The sequence below is a fragment of the Copadichromis virginalis genome, linkage group LG13, assembly GCF_057382275.1.
Source record: "Copadichromis virginalis isolate Kocher_CV1m ecotype Utaka linkage group LG13, C_Virginalis_male_GT1.1, whole genome shotgun sequence".
NCBI classification, from domain to species: domain Eukaryota; kingdom Metazoa; phylum Chordata; class Actinopteri; order Cichliformes; family Cichlidae; genus Copadichromis; species Copadichromis virginalis.
The window spans coordinates 8,883,755-8,906,178 of record NC_140630.1 but is presented as its reverse complement, the minus strand read 5'-3'; the positions used below and the strand labels follow the sequence as shown (position 1 = coordinate 8,906,178).

Here is a 22,424-nt window from a genome sequence, read left to right as displayed (position 1 = left end):
GCCTGGTTGCATTAAATGGACAAACAGCAATCCGGCATCTCCTGACCCCTCGATGCTCCTCTCGGCTCCATTGATCATCCCCCCTTATGAGATAATGCAATTACAAACATCAATAAGGAGCTGCGAGGGGAATCATTATGTGGTGACAGTGATAAATGATGCTGCAGAAAATAGCGGGCTCCTCTCAAACAATCCGTGCGCCCAAGGGGCTTTTGAGGGCCGGGGCCCCGTCGCCAAGGAGACAGATGACATCCAAAATGGCCCCTGCTCAACAGTCATCCTCTCTTCTTTTTCCTGTCTCGCTCTCTTTCTCCCACCAACCAACAGATTTTTCTTTTCTCTCCCCCCTTTTTCTTCCTTCTTTTGTTTCCAAACCAGCTGCCACGCGACGTTTGCAAGTGGAGGTTTTTTGGGGTTTTTTTGGTTTGGTGTTGTGGTTTTTTTTCGGAGGGGGTGTTGGAAAGTTTGGAAACTGCGGTGCAATTTGTGTTCTTGTTCATATTGATTTCATTAAGTAGCTAGATATTGACACATCACCGCAGCTATATATGTATTTCCTGTGCAACGATTTTCGCTTTGGAAACTATAGAAAATTGATTGATGCAGTATTGCATTGCTGGGAGCTCATGTCATATCTATTCTTTAAGCTTTTCCCTTCGAATTGGGACCTGTGCTTGTGAAAGACGACGGTAATAAAGGGCACTTAATTAATCAGCATTTAAAAACCTGGTTCGCGTAAAGAAAGAGAAAAATAAAATAACGTGCAGTGTTTTAATTTTAAGCAAGTACTTTTAGTCTTATGGCTTCAAGGCCTAAGTTGTTATTTTATTTGTTTTATTATTTTTAAAAGATACATTTATTTAAAAAGAAAACCTCAAGACTTGTGTTATTTTTAGAACCACATTTCCACAAACATTCCAGTAATTTCCAGTTCGTGTACACGCTTTAAATGAAGAAATTTAGAATGAAATAAAAATAAAATTAGTTCCATCTCATTAGGTATCGAGAAATGCAGTTTGACAAGGTCGTCGTTTAGGAATAAGTGACTAAAAGGTGTTTTTGGGTGAAAAACACACACTGCCGCCGAGATTTGTCATGGCTTGTATCGTAACACGGAACAAGAGGCACAGGGTTGCTTGTTCCCTGCTTCAAACATAAAGACACATAAATGTTTGCGTTGTGGGAGGAAGACAGGCCTGCCCGGACACCTCATGCTCTGGAACATATTTCTGCTCCATTCATTACTCTGACGATTCACTTCGCGGTCAGACTGTGTTTGTAAGACAGAGAGGAGTGGTTAGGCCTAAAATCATCATTAGCTACCAATTACGTTATAAACTCACAGTTTTTGAAATTAACACAGGCGAAAATTCGCGTGGTTTCATGAGTAAAAAAAAGTGACAGCAGGTCAGTCAGAAGGCGTTTTGCATTAAAATCTCAAGAGTTTGATATATAGGTCAGGTGTGAAAAAATTATTCAGAGAGACCCTGAATCTCTTTAATGTAAAGGCGTTTTGCACTTCCTAAAAAAAGGGAACAAATTTAGGCTATTAGTGCGCACAGTGGAGAAACATATTTCTGGATACCTTTATGCAAACACGTTTATATCACGTCAAGCACCGAGTCTTCTAAATATTTACAAATGTTAAAATGTCAACAGGGTGTAAGAAAAGCTAAAAAAAATTTCAATAATTGGATCAAAAATATTTATGATTAATCAGACGTTACTTGTCTGTTTTTAAGACAACTGTATTCTTTATATATAAATACTGGTATTAAATTCAGGGATGATTGTCAGCGACAGTTATTTCTGTCACCTGGTACTTATACTTATACTTATTCATATAATAAGAAACATCTGATTTTCCCATTAAACATAGGGATGGCACGGTATTGATTCATTCAAAACAAATTTATTTTGAATGCACTTTTGCTGTGCTCTCTTTTGATGCAGCCACGCGCTCCCTGTAACCTGTCTTTGATTTTCTACTTTTATCACGTGGCCAAAAAGTGTTTTGGTACACTTTGCGTCCGTGCGTAAAAGGAGATGTGGTACTGTGCGCCATCTCCAAACGTCCCTGCCCCAGACAGTTACCAGGCCTCCCTAAAGAGGGCAGTCAAGCATGGGCTTTCTCCTCTTGTCTCCACAGCTCCCAGCGGCTACAGGCTTAGGAATTCACATTTCACAGCCTCGGATTTTCCAGCCATGGTGGAGAGGCGAAGCAATTAAAACGTCGCCCGGGTTTTTTAAGAGCGTGTCTTTTTTCCCTTTTCCCTTCTTTAGTGTAAATAGCGTTCACTTCGGCAAAGGCAGTAAAAACACAATAGTTGCTCGGAGGAGTGATAGAGAGAAAGAAGGGTAGAGTATTGATTTATACGCACATATTGTTATGGATAAAACAGACTCTCTCTTGTTCGCGGGTATGAGGGGGGGAGGGTGGGGGGAGACATTGACTTTGGGATGCAGGGCTGCTCTCTGAAATGTATCAATTAGAAAAAGAACTCGCTCGGCTCTTACGCGCTCGCCTGCTCAATCGGCTCAGCCTTTTTCTCCTGAAGCGCGTAGTATCCCGGAGACAACCTCGGCTGCAGAGCGCCGGGCTTCATGCGGAGCCCTTTGACTGCGGGCAACAAGGCATGAGGGAGAACTAATCACCCCATTTACACGTTTGTAGCAATTTTACCTAAATGAATTTTAATGCTAAATGAAGGATAATTCGCTTTCTTATCGAGACCCTCTTTCCTCTCTTCTCTTCTGTGTGAGAAAATTACAGCATAACGCATGCATTAGCTGCACATTATCCGCAGCAATGGGAGGAGGGTTGACTTAAGTGCATGTTCTTTAAGTATAAATGATCCTCTACCTTTCTTTAGTGGGCATTTGACATGTTTGTGACTAATCTAGTTTAACAAAAATCAGTTGAGGTTATTTGCTTTTTTTTTGTTAAAACTCCTAAACGATTAATAATGTGTTTTATATGTCATACCTGTGTATCGGAAGATAATTTGAGACTATAGTTAGGAATTCTGTTATTTGACAAAAAGTATTTATTTACAACACAGATGTACATATACACCCTTCAAAGGAAAAGCATACGAAACATGTCTTCAAATGAATCTTAAAGATGTGCATAATACATGTATGAAGCAATGGATAATGGAAGCATTGATAGCACACACACACACTCATTCTCATACATGCACGGTACCGCTCACATGCATCCTGACACGCACAGTGACTTTTACATTCTCTCCTGTCTGTTGATCAGCATTACATCATCTGGTTAAATCAAAATGAATGGACTGTGGCATAAATGGTGTTTCCCCATAGCCTTTGCCTCTCCCTGTTATCAGGCTGCATCAAACGAAAAGGGGAAGAGAATCCATTGGCCATGCGAGTGTTCAACCATGTGACATAAACATCACTAAAACACTGCAAATAGACTTCCAGAAGCCCTCAATCACAGACACACATGGAGAAAAACAGGAAACAACATGTTTGTGGGACACATACTTGTAGTTTCCCATCCACAATGATTTTTTTAGATTGTTTGTGAGCATAAACAGGAGTTGTGTATCATGTCTGTTCCCCATCTTTACAATTACACTGTTTCTTTATAAAACAAACCAACAACAACAAAAAAAAAAAACACAGCATAGTGGCAACCAGATTAAAAATCTTGTTTGTCCAAAATGTTGGCTACTAGAAATTTTGTGTAGCTCGAGTTCACTGAGGTTGGATATTAAATGAGCTTGATTACCCCAAACATCATCAGAATTTTTTTTATACTAATAGAAACAGTCCACCAGTAGAGGAGGGTATAATAAATTGATATGAAAATAATATTAATTTAAAAAAAATATGGAGTGACAAGGTGTAGACAATTTAACATAAATACAATTAGCTGCACCAGCTTTTGCTGTGTGTTCCATGAAAGGGCTGTGTGTCCTATGCAGAGGAAAAAAGATCTGTCAGTATTGTACTCCAAGCAATCCAAATAAAGGCCCTTCAAGAAATGACGGATTGATCGAATTGTTCATTTATTTACTTTTTTCTTTTAAAACTGCAGTGTGATTGAGTAGGGAGAGGGGACAGGAGGTCAAATTTGATGGAGAGACGGCGCTCACACACAGTGTGGAAAAGAAACAGAAAAAAAGAGAAAAAAAAGAGAAAAAAGTTCACATCCTTTTTAAAAAAAAATCTATTAGAAACAACATAATATGCAGAACAATACAATAGCATTTACAATACTTAAATTCCCAGTTCTTGTGAGAGTCCAGCGTAATTTTACAACAGTATACAGTATATTTTCTTTCTCCACTTGCTTCCCATACTAGGGGTTGATATAGTTATACTTTTAATTTCATTACTCTTGCTTTCCCTCCTTCCAGGTTTCAATCCACTATATTATTTAAAGGGCACCTCTTTTGCTTTGTTAGTGTCTTATCAGATACAGACATTGGCTTCTCTTTGGTCCAATTCCATCGTCCCAAAGAGTGGAGTGCTCCTCACAGGAAGTCTCTTTTGTTTGCCAAAGAGTCAAGACTAAATCAACAGGTGCCACATTCACCAAGGGTACAGGCAAATAGCCCAGCATGTCTTGTGGGTCATGTACGTTTGCAATCACAATCACTTTAATGGAGGAATCCATGTTAACTGGGTGGGCAGCAGCAGGGTGGGCGAGGTCTGGTGCCCTCCAGAGAAGAAGCAGGAGTCTGTCAGGACAGGGGTTCATCTGACTGGAGTGAAGTTTGGTTTTCTGTGTATCACCTTTGCTAGATATATAGACGAGGATTGTTGGCAGTCATGGAAGTTCCCATGCTGCAGATACCAGCCAAATAAAATGTGTTGGATCTTGGAGGTGAACAGAGGGACTGCCATTTGTTGTCCCCATCAGGAAGTCCGGAAGTCCCCCTCCATAGCTCTATAGGCCTCTGTGAGACACAAGATCCCCTGGTTTGCCCTGCGCGTCTATGGAAAGAGAAGATGAAAATGGTTAATGGTTTTCCACTAAAAAATGTCTTCTGTATGAAGTTTTTTTTAAAAACTCCACTTTATTAGGAAATGTTAGTCAGGTCATAAAAATATTAAGACTGGAGCGAGTTAGCATACTGCCTGCACCACATGGGCAGAAAATATTTAACTACAAAATACATGAAATTGACATTAACTGTTCATTTAATACAACACTGGATCACATAATACTTGCTCTCACGTTACACTTATAGTATGTGAACACTGAAACAGTATAGTATGTCGCAACTACTGCAAACTCAAAGTAGTGTTAATCTGGGTCAGAAAAAGACCAAACTGTGGCCTTCACTGACACTGTGTGGCTGTATGAGTGAGAGGGAGCGCATTGGAAGGTTTAGTGAGTTAATCCTACACCAGCAGTAATGCTTCTTTAACAGTAGGAGAGGGCTTAGAAACCAAACACACATGATCGACTTGAAGTGATACCAAGGCCTGTGCTTAGCATTTCCTGGATAATCTCTTTAACTGGACTCTGAGAAAACTTAAAATTACCTTTTGATTGTTCGCCAGTCAACATTTGATTAATGATGACTACATAAGACTATTTCAGGTCAGTACTAACATGGCATGCAGTTTAATCTTGCTTTAAAGTGTAATATGCCTGGACAAGACTTGTTTGTGTCACATATTAACCAAAACAACTTAAACTGGTGCAACCTGCTGCACACCATCAAACCTGCTCATACAATAGAAAAACTATGTAAAGAAAACCATCTTTACTGGCACCTCTCACTGCATTCCTCTCTTTAAAGCCAACAAAAGCAGTAATCTATCTTTGCAAGTGGAAAGTCACCATTGAGGATCTACGGCCATTGTAGTCAAAAACCAAAGGAGAGGTGAGGCTCGCAGTCGCCTGTCACCTGAGTATGCCCCGGGCCTGTCCACGTGTTCACCACACAAATGAGAGGACCACTACAGATGACACAAAGGAAGGCAGGGAACAGGACAAGGAGGTGCAGCGGGAGTAGGACAATAGAGAAGTGAACGCAAGGGCCCTCGATTGTTATTCCCCTCATACATCATTTTTCACCTGAAGAGAAAAGGCGCCACTTGCGTAAGGGAAGGGTGAGCTATTATGTTAGCTGTGTTAGATTCATTTACCTTGTTTTCAAGGGAGGGGGTGGTAGGAGTTATTCAGCCAGTGGCATCCAGCCTGTAACCTTTCTATTTTGAAACATAACCTGTGGCACTACCATAAATCAAACTATTATGGATGCGACTTTAAAAGCAGCACAGGCCAGTGTTAAGGAAATGATCTATGAAATTTCCCTAATATTAAATATCTACGATGCAGTTTTTGGAAAAGGGTAGTAGAAATCAGAAAGCATGCTGTATGTCTAATAACCACAGGACAACAATCCATTCATCTGTTGATTCTCGCCCTTAGTTTGTTTGGCTTTCTTACAGTTTCTCCCCCTGGTTAACAAGATTGTCCTCATTACTGCGGTAAATACATGTCAAGGGTCTAATAAATGGTATGCGTGCTTGAGAGAGAGCACACATTGCTAATAAGGTTTTTCAGTTAATAAGCCAATCAATACATTGAGCTGGAACCCTCATTTCTTAGCCTCTGAGAAGGATTCCAGAAGGGCCAAATCAACAGTGACACACATTCACATGGACAATACAAGGGGGCGCAAAATCCCCATTGGGACCTGTTTTTTTTCTCTTTTTTCCCCCCAGTGTTCGTTTATAGTAAAAGTTCATCCAGCAGAAAAATAAGTTTAGGGTGGGGTGGAGGGGGTGACAGTGGGAAGGTTTGTGGTAGTTGATGGGATGAGGGAAGGGATCTTGACCTCTGCGTAGAAGGTTAACAAATTTGTGCTTAATGATTGGAGCAATGAATCCTGGGACAAAGGGTCTCCAGCCAAGACTGGCAGCAAAGGGGTTACAGACAGCGTTCACTCAAGCATTCTGCCCGACATTTTGGGAAAAGCTCCAAGTGGGCAGGCCCAGAAAAATTCCATACGCTCTGTGCTATAATTAATTGTCATGAAACTAAAAATTACAGTTTTCCGGGGCTACCCCTGGCTAATTTTGTGGAAGAGAAAAAGCAAGGGGGAGGAAGAAGGGAAAGGGGGTAAGGGTCATCTGAGAGTCACTCTTGTCACTATCAAAGGCTCAGTTCACTTCTGCTTCAGTTGCTGGACTTCATCTCTGCTGACAGGTGTATTGTTTCGCAAGGGGATAGAAGCTCTGTAATCATCATTGGGTGGAAAGCATAATGCTCTTCACTAAGCAGGACTAATTGGCTTTAGTTTTAACTAATGTTGCAATGTGACTGCTAGGCACACCTTCTGTATCAACGCTCAGCACTCCTCAGCACAATAACCGCTCAATTTAGCCCCGCGGAAACAAAATCCCAACTCTGCTAATGAAAATTGCTTATAAAATATAATGAACCTGTGCTCTCTTAATCAAATAAGATAACCGCGCGCGCCCCCCCCCCATGTAATAACCTATTAATTTAATTGGTCATGAAAGAATATAACACATCACTTACATTTAATTGACCTAGAAAGGAAAATAGCAATATTTGACAGAGACAAGCTAGAAGCTAGTAATGGCTAGCTGATGAAGCTGTAAAGAAACGTTCCGTTTGTGAAGAAAAGTAGAAATATTTCTGTCACCATCCCTCTCCCATCTACTCTCTTCTTCCCTCCCTCATTCCTTCCTTCCTCCCTTTACCCCTCCCCTCTTTTCATTTACTCTTTTCTCTCTCGCCATCTCTTTATTCGCCCCTCCCTCTTTCTCCCTCTTTTTTTCCTTCCTCTGTCTACTCGTCTTCTATGTGCTTTGCCTGTCTCACGGAGGATTCCTCTGGTGGCCCAATTACGAGATTCAGCAGGCAAATTGAGGCTGTTTAAAGCAAGGTCTGCTGGGAAGGCTAGCAGCTGCTTGAAAGAGGCTGCTTGGACACAGCGAACCAGCCCTGATGTTTACACACTTGCACATAAACAGGCACACATGTCTCATTCTGAGGCATACTCTTTCTATTACAGTGTCTTCCAGCTTTTCAAACCTGGAATATGCCATTTGACGCAAGAATGTCTGCTATTGTTTCAGTTGTGGACATTTGTGACAGAAACAAGGGTGATATATTTTCACTATAGCACACGCGTTGTGTGGAGGGTTAATGGTCTCTATTTTTGTAAACTGAATAAGTCAAATCCATTGGTCACACCTCTAGTGATGGCATATTTAATTTGGATCTAGTCAATTAGGCCCAGCTAAGCTCCATGCCCTGCTGGCTACCTCCTCCATTTTTGCACTAGTTTGTGTCCCCTCCCTGTGCCAGGAGTAATCCTATTACCATACACACACATGCACATACATGCACACAGTTATAAACACCCACATTCAGCACATGTATGTATTTCACAATGTTTGTGTATAGTATCCATGTAGCCAGAAAGGCTGGCACACACAGGTATGCGCACATATGGCGTACAAACGGGCTAATTCGTACACATACACACATATAACAATGATGTTTACTACGATTGGACCCATAGCCACTTTATACACACTGTGCACTGTGACAACACCAAGCCTGTATACATCCAGAATTATGTGGGAGTCTGTTTGGCCCTGGGGCGAAAGAGAGAAGGAAGGAAAGAGAAGGAAGGAAAGAGAAGGGGGATTGGGGGGGAGGGGGGTGAGAGAAAGAGAAAGAAAGAGAGAGAGAGGGCAAGAGAATTAGAGAGAAAGAGAGAAACAGAGAAAAAGGTGTTGTGTGAAAGAGATGGAGGAGCAAAATTGACAGTGAGAAAAACCACAAAGAGGGAGTGAGACAGAGCAAGCATTAGAAAGACAGAGGGAATGGAAGGGTTGGGTTGGGGGTGGGGGTGGCACGGGGGGTGTGGGGGGGGGGGGGCTCCTCTAGCTGGTTAGTGTGTGTATTAATGTGGCTCATGCATCAACAGCAACCCGGCAGATTTATGACACTTAAGGGGCGCTCACTTCTCGCTCTCTTTCTCTCTCCCTCTCCTTGCACCACAACTGCTTACATTTTTGCCAATCAGTCTGTTGCCATAGCAACGTCGTACCTGCCCCCCAATTTCCCCCACCCCATCGCACCACCAACTCCCTGTCCCAACCCATCCCCGCCTTCCTTCCTCCTCATCACCCCTCTCTCCTCCTCTCTGCCCCATGTTTAATAAAAAAAAATGTGGACAAAACAGTTCATATAGAATAGAATTTTTTGTAATCAGTGAATATTGCATGACAGCTTTTCACCTGCCTTCCTTTCTCTCATTCTTTTTTTCCCCCCCTTAAACCTTCTTCTCTTATCTCCCCTGCCTGACATAAAAAAAAAAAGGTCTTGTAGGTTTTGGATATGTGAGAAAGTGAAGCAGCTACACGCACATGCACAGGCATTACATACACAAAGAGTTACAAGGTTGTGATCAAAGGCTCTTATCACCAGACCAAGGGGTGGGAGAGTTAGACAGAGAGTAACAGAGAAAAATCAGCCTGGGAAGAAAAGGAGTCTGTTTGTAACAAAAACCCATTTGCTTAAAAAAAAAAAAAAGCCTAAATATATCAGTTTGGAAAATAGCCATTTTCCAAACAGTGACCTTTGACATCTCACAGACACTCCCATTGTACTTATATTTTTGTAATTATCTTGTGGGAGAATATTTCTACAAGATGATCATATTACTGTAAATTGCACCCTCCATACTTCCTCGTGGTGAACTGTATTTTAATAATATACTCCAAGTCCAAAAAAGTCTTGGGCAAGAAAGCCTGTGTGTTTGTGACAAAGTGAGCATATTACTTACATCCCCCTGTGTGTTGTGATTGGTCGCACTGGAGTAGGGCTACATGTAGTGCCACTGACCTTCCATGCCCATGTTCATGCCCATTCCACCCATTGGTCCTAAGAAACAGAGATAAGTTGTTAATTTTTTATTTATTTAATCCAAGTGTAACTAGGAAATGGTTTGCAGACACCGAGCGAAATAATATGATGGTTTAACTGTGACAGACAACATGCTGGATCTGCCGTGGTGAGGTGTGTGAAGGTGATGGGGAGGAGTGAGGGGTGGTTAAGTAGCCTGGCAGTTTATCCAAACCTGCTGACTTTGAGTGGAGGGTGCGATAGGGTTAGGGACTTGGGAGAATCCCAGAAAACAGGGGATAGAGGAGGAGGAGAGGAGCTTAAGGACAAACTCTGGGATTAAACCTGATGGCGTGAGAGAGAGGGACTGTGTGAGAAGGAGTAGGAGTGAGGAAGGAGATGGTTGTGTAATGTGATTGACCACACCTGTTCTGGTGTATTCGGGGAGGGCTAGATAACAGTGTGTTTGTGTATGTAGTGCGTGTATCCTCATTCTGGTGTAGGAGCATTGCACAGCATAAACTTAAAATACTAAACAGCAAACAGAGACAAAAAAAGTCAAGAATGACGCTGGTAACATAAGAATCGAGAAGACAAAGGCAAGAAGATGAGCTGAGAAAGGAAAGATGGGAAGAGCAAGAGAGGAAAGAAAGGGACAGACACGCTGCGCAAGCCTTACCAGGTGGTCTGATTCCCATGTGCTGCTGGCCGTCCATGACGAAACCCCCCATCGGCTGGCCATCTGGATTGTAGGGAGCTCCTTGACTTACTGTGGATGGAAGAGAAGACAGGGAGGAAGGGAACAGAGTGGTCAATTAGTGCTTTTAATTAAGGCTCAGTGGCCGAGGCGGGATCATCTGTTGACTGGTGCACGCACGGGAAGCCGCTGTTGTCTTTCAACGTCATTCTACTCCATGTCTCTGCAACTGAGTCTCCACTGTAAGCCCCTGGTAGACTTTAATACGTCTAAATGTTCTAAAAGGGATTGGACTGGGTGTTTAGCGCACATATGCAAGGACTGTTGTTTTAAGACTAGATTTAGACCATCTGGAAGAGTTGAGGAGCTGCTTTTATAGACTGACTAATTATGAACCAGTGTAACATATTAGCATGACTCAACTGGGCTAGTGCAAATAAAAATTACTCTTAAATTTTAGGCCATAACATACGGTTGTTTCGTCTTTTTACCGCGCTTTGCTCTCTGGGGATCGTCTAAAGGTTTGTTTTTGTGCATTTGATGTTTACATTCATAACATGGGAATAACTTTAATTTCTAGTATGTTATGTTATATATTTATGGAAAATTCAGACTGATATATTTGGCGTGTTTGGAAACTGGTATCTTCACTGGAATTTTAGAAGTCAAAGTTTTGAGCTCAAACCAATGGCTAAGTTTTAAGGGGTAGAACATTTGTGGTTAGGAACTGTGGAATCCAGAAAAGACATAAAAATACTGCCGGTGATTTTTAATACTAAAGTACTGAACAGTTTAGACTCAAAGGTCTCAAACTAATTGTATGCTTCTCTAAGTAATTTTGACACTTAACACTGCAATGTTTGCAGCGCATTGTTACTGTGCACATACATTTAAAGAACGAAAAAGCGCTCTAATCAGTTTTCCTTTGGAACAATAGAAAGTCATTCTTGCTGAATAATGCCCAAACATTGCCTCTGCCTAGGGAGGAATGACAAGTGAAACCTGATAGGGTTCCTACTTTTTGCTCACTTCTATTGTCCCAGTTTCATAGAAATCCACTTACCTTCGATTTAGCCTGTTAGGGGGTCAGTCAAGCAAAAGCAAGACCTCGGCCCCGCTGAATGTCTTTGAACTTTACTGCGCCCCTACTGCCACCCTGACCTTTGACCCCTATTACAGGTAATAAAGTTTACGGCAGCCCAAACCAAGCCATGCACCAGAGGAACCGCTCACTCACTCCCCTCGCTGCCTGGACCAGCCACAAATAGGGTAGAGGGAGGGTGTTGAGAGGAGCGAGAGGGGTGTGTGTGCGTGGGTAAAAACAGGTCTGGAGCCAAAAAGCCAAACAACGGTCACCCAAAAAAAGAAAGGGGTGTAGTTGTCTCCCGGTTTGAGCCAGGGACGAAGGGCCGAGTGTTTTTTCCCCCTTCCTCAACTCCTTCGGCTCACTGGAAAAAAACAAAAAGTTGGCGGTGGGATGGGTGGGGGGGACTGGTTAAGAGCAAGGCTTACCAAGAACACAGCTAGTTTTGTTTGGACGATAAAAGGAAAAATAAATCCACTCATCATTAACTTGCTTTCAGCCAAATTATATTTTATAATTAACAAATAGCTTTCACTCCAAATGCCATGTCATAGTTGATTAATGATTGCTGTTAATGTTGTAACATTTTGGTTTTGATTTTAGTGCTCAGTCACAACAGTGAGGGGGGGGGGAGCCCCTGGATCTTTTGGACATTCCAGGGTCGGGGCATCAGTCCTGTATTTACCAGATGAGGGGCCTCCGGGTGCATGGAGTGTGGATGGTTTTTGCCTGCGCGACTTGAATACAGTAACTATAGAAGACTTGCCTGCACGGTTTGACTGGTCGATCATGGGCTGCACTATTCTCCTCCTCGCATTAATGAACCTGAAGTAGATGAAGAGTAGGGAGGAAAAGGGCAATAAAGGAAGAAGGGACAAAGACAGAAACAAAGTTAGTGTATTTTTCAAGACAAGATCAGGCAAAAATGCTGACTAATACCTAGAAATCATGGCACACAGCACGAAAACAAACATATTGCCAAATCAGCCTCTCTTTCTTAGCTAACCATAATAATGATATGGAGTAATTACTCTCCCATAAGCATCTCTGATCCCTGGTAAAGCCCCACTAGAGGCACAGCGAAAGTCACATCTTAACAACCTTAATAATCAAGGCAGCTGTCTTTGAAAATGCAGAACTCTACAACTTGTACAAACTTGCACAGCCTCGGCATATACGCAGACATCAGCCTGAACACTGGGGTCTTTGTGGGGCGAGGCTTGGCCACGATTTTTTTCCCTGCCTCTGAAACATTTTAACCCATCTTGCCTTGTTGGAGATGTTCCACCTCACAACGAGCTGAGATTGCTGACTGTTTAACACACTTGGCTTCGCGTGTAGCAGTGTGGGAAGTATTGCTGACAGAAACATGTCATGTTGCCACCAGTGAGAAGCACTGTTTTGGGTGATACTGTGTTAAGACAGTTGACCATTTGTTACTCTGTGACAGCAGGAGGTGTGTGTGTGTGTGTGTGTGTGTGTGTGTGTATAGTCTTAGACTAAAATCTTTTATACTTCATTACACCCTACAAAAGCAAGTAGGCCATTTATTGTGTACACACAAGCACTGTTACTTACTCACACACTCTTAATCCCTCTCTCACTCCTAACATTTATTCACATACATTCGCACCCACACACACACTTATAGGTGGCGCTCCGGCCTTGGTCATCTTAAACTCTTGTGAAATGAACCTTTGACCCTCGGTGACCCAAAGGACAGAGGACTCTTGGGGCTTCTGACTTGATTTATGTGTTCCTGCTGTTACCCCACCGGACTCTTCCATTTCATCTCTGAAAGGGGAGCATTCACTGAACTTTAAGAAAACAATAGTCCTGCTACACTTCTAAAGCTGGAACACAGTGCAGTTAAGAGCTTTGGGAAGGGACAGCAGGGGAACAGAAGCAAAACGACACTAGGATGCTGCGTCTGTTAATTAGTGAATGGAAGCCTCTCGCCTTATATGTATCCTGCATTATCTTGTAAGGACAGCGCTGTAGGGAAATAAACAAACAGAAGGTGGCAAAGGCAGATACCAAGAGAAAAATGAAATGATTAACAGCCTAATTGCTCCATTATATTTTGCAAGCTGCTTTAGAAAAACTGTTCGCTTTGGCAGGGATGCAGGCAGAGCTTCCTGTGAAGTGAATTTTTTTTTACATTGGGAAAAAAAAAGTTGCAGAGATTCTGTCAACCTTTGAACTTGAAGCTTTGGGGCATTTTTTCTGTATTTGTTACAATAAAGTATACAACCTTGGAATTTCAAGGGGTAGAAAGAAATAGAAGGAGGTAGGGAGGAATGCAAGAATGCACTGACATGGCAGAGAACCATCAAATGAGGGAACGTCTGGAGTTTTATCACCACCACCACCACCCCCCCTCTCTCTTCCTCCCCCACTGCCCTGTTTTGTTGGGGGAGATATGAGAGGAGGAGCAAGGGAGAGGGCGAGGAGGGTTGAGGAGGCCTGAGCATTCCTTTAACTTTGCTCTCCTCTCCTCTGCTCTCCAAACCCTTTACAAGGTTAACTGGAGGCCAGTGCAAGCTCACTGTTGATCTCTCCCTCCTCTTGTCATCCATAGCTGTCTTATTGTCACCATTTTTATTCTTTGACTCTTTTCTGTCTCTTTGTTTTCCTTTTCCAACATGGCTTCTACCTCTTTTAAACATACACTGATGCAACAAAGGAGGATTTTTCAGCAATAGGTGTACACTTCTTAGAAAGTCAGGTATTCATTCCTTGCGCAATAGGGCTTAAGGCATATGTGGACTTCAAACTTGATGTGAAATATGGCAAAAAGAATTTATTTACTCTAAGGATTAAACAGGCAATGTATTAATGAAATAATAATCCTACTCCTACTGCTGCTACTAGACCTACAGGTGATGTTATTATTGTGACTCCTAAAAAAACAAGTGTCCATGCCTCTCTTTCTTGTATCTGTTTCCCTTCTTATCACTCCTTCCCTGTATGGTGGAAACTGGCAGCCCACCTCACAGCAACACCACCAAATCCCCTCCTCCTTTCAAAAACTCTTGCCGGTTTCCTGTCCCTGTCGTCCCTATATCTGAGGCCAGATGCACCATGGGGGCTGGAACAAAGGATAAAATGCTTCTCATAATAGCAGCCAGGGGAACGGAGCGATGGAGAGCGGGAGAATGGAAGGGAAGGAGGAGTGAGAGAATCAGAAGAAAAAAAAGCAAGGGGATCTGGTCTGCAAACCAGACACTCTTGCTGTGACCGTTAATAAGCATACAGAGAGAAAGACTGGGGGGGTGGTTGGTGGGGTTAGGGTGAGGGAGATGGAGATGGAGAGAAAGGAGGGAAAGGAAGATGGATGAAATAAGAGAGAGAGACACAACTCGGAGAGAGATGGAATGATGGAGAGAGAGAAAAGAAAAAGAGAAACAGAGAAGAGAAAAAATGGAGCGGGGCTTCACCTTTTCACGACCCCTGGGTGCTATAGGGCCTGTGTGTTATGGCCTGTTCATTCCCCTGGCTCCCATCACAACACAATGAGCTGCACTATTCAGCTCCACTCAGTACAACAATAGCTGGGCTATTTTGGCGTGACACACCACTGGTGGTACGCCTAAAGTTGGGCAAAGGAAAGAACACGACTTGAAATAAAATTTGTTGGAATCCAACATGAACACCGTCAGGATGTGAGCTGGATTCACACCAAGAGCACACATGTTTGACATATGCATGCACCCATGACACAGTGGATCAAGACGCATGTCGGCCACGTGTTATGCCAGAGTTGAAGGCACTAAAGTCATTTAAGGAGACAGAGTTTTATTGGTTTTTTTTTTGTTTCTTTCTTTTTTGTCGGATCCATTTCTCCTTCTGAGATTGCTCATGTCTGGATTAATCCTCCTACCCCTCTCCCTTCTCCTCTAGAAAGAGTGGAACTGATTGCGACGGCGTCTGCCAAGCCCTTGCTAATGTCCTATTCTCATTACGTGCGACACACACACACATACACAGACATACTGAGCCGAGTCAGCTGCACACAGGTGTACACGAAGCACACGTGAAATGCCCAATTAAAAGCAAGAAATTGTCTTTTTCATCAGCTGCCTTTGTTGCGTGACCAATTAGGGGATAATTTAATAACGAGCAGTGGAAAGATGCAGATTGGATATACAAAAGGTTACTCCACAAGCTCATTGATTTAAATTCATGTGGAGTTCTCAATATCTGTGGCACACATACTCACACATGCATATCTCCTGAGCCAACTACCGATATTATATTAGTAATATGAGACGCACAGAAACACACAAATACGCACATACAGCGCACACATCCACCCCGCGTTCTCAACACTCACTTACATACTATTACATTAGTAATCTGAGAGAATTTTGCACACGCGGCCTGCACACATCTCATATTTTTACACCGCTGGATATTTCAGCATCACATACATTCATCAGGATCCAGTGGTGTATTTCTGCGCACGCCGACAGAGGTTTACATGCATATTCAAATCTGACAGCCACTTAAAATAACTCTGCAACCACACATTCCTCTTAGCTGCCAATCAATGTGATTTAGACGCAGTAAAAGAAAGCAAGCTTTGACGGGTAGAATCATGTAGCTTATCATCAGGCTGTCACTGCATGGATACCATTGATTGTCTCCTGCTCCACCACAATTAACGCATGGCCCATATATCCTTCAGATACACACTGATGGTGTGCCCGCGCGCTCTTTCTCTCTCTCATTCACCCATGTAATGTAAAAAAATAATCTCTCTTTTTTAACTCTTTATTTGTTTACTCAAAACTTGCTGTTTTTAAAAAAGTGACTTTAACACATTACTCTTGCTTAATATTATCCAAAATAATAATTGCACATTTTCACACACATAAATTCAGTAACAGTTATCCCAGCCTAAGCCAAGCCACACATTTATTTCTGCAGAACTTTATTATCCCGTCCTATGTCCCAGAACATCACCATCTTCTTAAGTAATTAGTTATTTTATTATACAGCTCACATATTCTCTTATGCACAGCCGGGGGTGGCAGGGCATTCCCGTGCTTGTACCTGCACTGTATGTGTGTATGTGTGTGAGTATACTGCATGTGGGTGTGCAAGGGAATTACAGTTATGAGTTTTTCCTTTTGTTCTCCTCGGTTGATGACTTAACTCATAAATCACCTCCTTCTCATTTCCCCATACTCTATCTCCATCCCGCCTTCTCTTTCTCTCCTCCTCTGTGTCGTTTTCGGGTCAGATGCTTGGATTAGATGCTTCAGATTAGTTTAAATAAACTATCGGAGCTGCTTGCAAAATGCCTAGTTGCAACACAAACAGTTACAGCATGGGAACAGTTTTAAACAAGACTAATTCAAATATGACTCAGCTTTATTTGTTGTGTTTACATGACTTTTTTATGGACTAATGCCCCTAAATAAGCACAGACGGTACTTAATGAAGGGTGAATTTCATTAATCCCCAGAGTAGTGGCACAGGTTAAGTTTGGGTAAATATTAAAGTTCATTGAGAAAAATTGTCTTATTAAAAATTTGCAGAAAAAAAAAGGTAAAAAAACCCAAAACTATTTAATAATTACAATTATATTATTTTTGTACTTGTGATGCCTTAAAATAATGTTTCCTTGTAGGAATAGAGACATATTCACAAAGCAGTGATGCATTTAGGATCATCATGTTGTTTTCTCTCTTATCCCATCAGTCTTGCAGTCATCTCAGCTGCATCTGAGACCACTTGCAGGGAACCAGGACTGGTGCAGTTTATCTTGGGAAGTATGGTTTTGAGCTAAGCTCTAGACTGTGCCAAAAGGAAAAAAGGCTACTGCAACTATCTATGTGTAAGCCTTATATTGTGCAAAATGACTGGATTTGTCTTAATTGTCTACGCAGCTTTCAGCAAGTACAAACACTCACATGAGTACAAACAGTTAATGCATAGCAATACTTGCCCTGCATGTGCCCACTTGCCAGTTCAAAGCACCGTTGTCTTATTTGCACCATTTTTCCTAATGCTGCTCAGACAGATCAACCAGCAAAATATACCTATGACAACCTGCAGCCAGATGACGACATGTGTATTTCATTTAAATGTCCAAACTGAAGAGGAAAACAACAGAGGCACATCACTGCTGGTGAGCAGAAATGTTAATGCAGACCCTTCAGAAAACACAGTCAAAGCACCTCCGTGTGGTGGCATGAACTACTAACAAGATGAGAGACCCACAAACAAAAATGCACAGGTGTCCAAACTGAATAATGCTGCTAAGACAATGTGAGCCAAGCAGAGGGGCAAAACTCTGGGATGCTGTCACTCAGTATGCTACATGTGCAGCAAGCATTTTGTCACTGATTATTCAAATATCCATAGGTCACTATTAGGCTACTCTATTTCTTTAAGTTAAGCTAAAACAGCATGCGTCTGGTATTGTAGTGGATTGTGCATCATTCAGAGAACTCTGAAAAGCTAAAACATTGCAACCACCTAACTACAGCAGTTTGCAAACAAATAGCTAATATTAGCTTTCTAATGTTCCTTACATTTGGAAAGCAAAAGGTGTTTTTTGAGTTTCGAGACCTGCGTTGCTTGTTGTGGGGGCCAATGTTTTCTTCTTTAGAGACAGTGTAATGATTATATTACACTGTCTCTAAAGGCCCTACGCACTGGGTCTGTAGAGAAGATGTGTTAACCTTGGGGTTAGCTGTGACACTACGATGAACATGGAGATATAAAAACAATATAGAAAACAGCCTACAAGTAGGGTTGAAGTAAGGTCATGCAGGAGTAATGTGATCAGATTGTTTGTCTGTAGCTTTCTTGTTATTAATTATGAGGCCTGTATTTCAATTTAGCTTAACATAAGTATTTACCAGGAGCCAGTCTCCAAATGCATGCACAGCTATTTACAGGCACACCCACTGAAAAACATACACATTAAGTAAATGCAGGTCTGCAAATATAGCCCCTAATAACACGAGGTGGATTAGCAGGATCCAGCGCCGCATATGGAGGAAAACTTAAGAAAACAGTGTGAAATTTAAAAGGAGCTTTAGACTGAGAACAACCACGGGGTCACTTAATCCCCATTACGGCACACACATAAAATACAAGCATGTAAGGATACACGCACACATACACACACTCCCTGTTGCTCTCATCCCCAAGAGCCCAGTGTCCATTAAGAGAGCCATGAATCTAGCACTAAAGCTGGTTTTACAGAGTGGAGCAACAGGACGGGTAACCATTCACACACAAACTGGAGAGGAGCGCTGTGTGTGTTTAGTGTGTTATGTGTGTGTGTGTCCATGACAACCAGGTGCCTCTCAGACGTATATGGAGGAAATGTTGGCCACTTGAAAAACATACATGAACTCACTGGCTCTGACTTTGCTGGCTTTGCAATTCCTGTCGACTTCTATATAGGACTTGCCAAAAAGCAAAATCTAAACAGAGGGTGGGAGAAACAGGATAAAGAAAAAAAGTGCTCACAATACCAGAAGACAAAAAAACAAGACAAAGACAGAGAAAAGAAATTAAAAGGGAGTCTGCAGCTGTCACACGTGACCCCAGTCCCTCTCTTTATCTCTGTTCCTGCTTCCCTTCACACACATTCAGACAGTCTTGGACTCAGTGAGCCAGTCATCCATCAATGCCAAAGAGAGGGTATGGCTTGAAGCCTGGCTTTACCCAGAAACAACATGGCTGTCCTGCACACTGCCCACTCCGCAAACACCAGTGGACAGAGCATGTGTCCTTTAGCCTTTGGGCTTAGATCGAAATGTGTTTATGTGTGTGTGTGTGTGTGTGTGTGTGTGTGTGTGTGTGAGTCTCTGCGTGTTGCTCTTTGTGAATGTGCAACTGTCTGTTAGCAGCACTCCACTTTTCTGTGTTTATGAAGGTTTCATGGGCAAGGTTGCATATGTATTTGCTTTAAAAAAAAACAAATACAGTGTGTGTTTTTCTTCCCCGTGTACACAAACACATCAACTTAACATGCACACACAAACACACAAAAATCTCAGTCAGAGAGAGATGACCACCGTGTCACACAGAGACAGTATTGCTGACAGGGCTTGCAGTGGGGACTGTTGCAAACACACAGTGGTTGACCTAAATCCCCCCATACTGCCCGTGTCATATCCTGTCTCTGCGCGTGTCACTTCCACCCGCTGGCTCACAGCGGCTATCGCTATGGGGATCCCTCTGAGTGCCCAGAAACTAGCAGAAGCAGCAGACATCTACAGTCAGCAAATACAAAAGAAGGAGTGAAAGTAAAGAAAAGGAGCAATATTTTGACATGACAGCTTCTAATGCATTTTTAAAATTTACATATTGACATTTCAATTTACCTTTTTAATGTCAGCTTACCTACTTTAGTAAATGCATATACAATTTCAGGATTTAATTAAAAAAAAAATCCAGTTGCTAGAACATTTTACCACTACTGTAATAATCATTAAACACGGGTGTCCGATCCAGTTCATCTCACCAACACTGGCTGGCAACTGCCACGTGTGTCAGTGCCGGCAGAAACATTCTCATTTTATGCTTTGTCAACAAATCCCCTACATGGAACCGTCACATATTTTAATTGCATAAAATCACTGTCAGTCCTCTGTCTGTTAATTGTGGGAGAAGCTGTCCTATTTTCCTCGATATTTAACTTTGGCTCGCAGCACTTGATCGCCGTCCTGCTGGTTCACTTCACAGTAGTGTTTGATCAACATCAGAAAACATTAGCGTGAGAACAACAACAACTGACTAATGGTGGCGAGTACGACAGCGACCATGTGTGCTTCAACACAGATCCCGGGCATTCACATTGCGCCGCCTTTCATGTTTTGGACTACCCCCTCCTCTACAACAAAAGGAGGTTTAAAAAGCAAGAGAGAGGAGTGGGGATAAAAAGAGGAAGAGAGTAAAAAAAAGAAAGGGAGAGGGGCGAATGAAGGGAAATGCAGGTTTGGCCTAGGGCAGCGTGCTGTGATGTAAGAGAAATAGAGAAAGTGAGGGGAAGAAAGAGGGCAGTAGGGGTGAGGAGAAATGGTGTTATTTGTAGTCAGTCATTGCACATGGACACCTATTTGAGTGTGCAGACACACACGCGCGTGTGTCTGCACACACTTTTGTTGACATAATACAGTAAAGACAGGGTTGTGTCTGCACAGGCTAAAGTTTCCTGTATGGAACTATTGTTAGCAACAGACTTCAAACCAAGGGAAGAAAATATTGTTCTTGAAATTATTTTCACATTTTTCCTCAGTGTTGAAAACTTAGGCTGAGGTCACATCTAGTGAAAAGTGTGCAAGTGCGTGTGTGTCTTTTGGGGGGGGGGAGGTTCCTGTAATGTCAAGGAGTTTCAGGCTGAAGCAACTTGACACAGCTGCAGTGTACGAAACGAGCTTCGGGGCATAGACTGAAACTTGGCCTGCTAATTCCAAAACACACAAACACACACCTCAGAAGACTTTCTGTGAACAAGTTCTAGCATCTCTCTCTTAAGCCTGTCAGCTTGCAGAACACTGAAACATGTTGTCATCTGCTCTCATTATTTCAACTGTTTAACACAGTTTATTATTCTTGCAATAGGTGGATCTTTTTTAGTAATCAACTCTTCCAGATATTAAAACATTTCCTTCAAAGTGAGTCCTTTCGTGTGTGTTTGTGTATGTATTTGTGTATTTGATGACAACGTTTGCCAGATGCATTAATGACATTTTTAACTACTTTAAGTAGTGACAAAACAGACTGGACACACAATATGAATGCCTTATTGAGCAGGAAATATGCATGGCAAATAGAGGAGGTAAGATTTAAACCTAGATTTTCCTTCATATGCTTCAGAGGCCTTCACACCACCTAACCTGACATTCTTGTTCTTCCAATAACGTTTTTTGTGGTCTAACCACATCTCAGTTCCAGAGCAACATTACTGTAACTCGAAAACAAACCAAAAACAAAATTAGATCTTCAACCTAAGTTGAATTAACCAATTTATTAGGTAAAAATTATAAACAGCAAGTGCTTCTTGTCATTCTTCTTTGCATGTTTTTCCTCTCACCTTGCTCCACTTATCTGTCCTCCCTTACTTGCTCCCCTTCCCTTCTTTCACCTCTTCCTCTATGTTCCCCCTGCCTGTGCTTTCAGAAACCCGATAAGCAGCATATGTATGTGCCATGCCCCCCTTTCCTAAGTAGCCCGAACGTCCGTCCACTCTGCCCTTTTAAATACTACCTCTCTTTCTCATTCTCTCTCCCTCACTCTCACTCTGTGCATGCTTTTAAGACGTTCGTAAAAGGAGGTCTTATTGACAAAACAATTGCTCGGCGGGGCTTAAACACTGCCTTTAAAGGGGTATTATTAAATTGCAGGCAGGAAGGGGAGGGGCAGCCAACAAGGGAAACCTGATGACCTCGCCATCGATTTTTACATCACTGGAGCGTTAGGAGAACTTAGCACAGAGATACTGACTGTATCCAGAGAAACAGAGAGTAGAGAGATTGAGAGAGAGAGAAAAAAAAAGACATTTTATATGTTACGCATGGAGCTTTTAGCTCCTGGCTCAGTCCAGAATGATGTAATTGTTCGAGCAGGTAAAAGGTTGTATTGTGAAAGAACATGTCCATACTATGGTTGCCGACAGATATAAACACGGGTCTATCGGCAGATCTAAATCGAATTATTCCTCGACTTCTTTCTTTACCAATCAACTGATACAGCTATTTTTATATCGCATGCTGAGGAGAGGTCAGTTATGA

At 42.2% G+C, this 22,424-nt stretch overlaps 1 protein-coding gene across 2 annotated transcripts in view; it reads right to left on the bottom strand.

The window, feature by feature from the left end:
- Window positions 1-3,024: 3,024 nt before the first annotated feature.
- The window catches only part of meis1b (Meis homeobox 1 b), a 77,206-nt gene continuing 57,806 nt past the window's right edge, over window positions 3,025-22,424 (bottom strand). The window contains exons 10-13 of one of the 2 annotated variants that reach the window (XM_085477140.1): window positions 12,428-12,486; window positions 10,560-10,649; window positions 9,822-9,919; window positions 3,025-4,971 (exon numbers count right to left, since the gene is read on the bottom strand). In XM_085477140.1, coding sequence (XP_085333266.1) covers window positions 9,861-9,919; window positions 10,560-10,649; window positions 12,428-12,486 — 208 coding nt within the window. In that variant the 3' untranslated portion in view covers window positions 3,025-4,971; window positions 9,822-9,860. Of the gene's footprint in view, window positions 4,972-9,821; window positions 9,920-10,559; window positions 12,487-22,424 lie in introns of those variants that run through there. The other variant, XM_085477139.1, reaches the window with a different exon arrangement.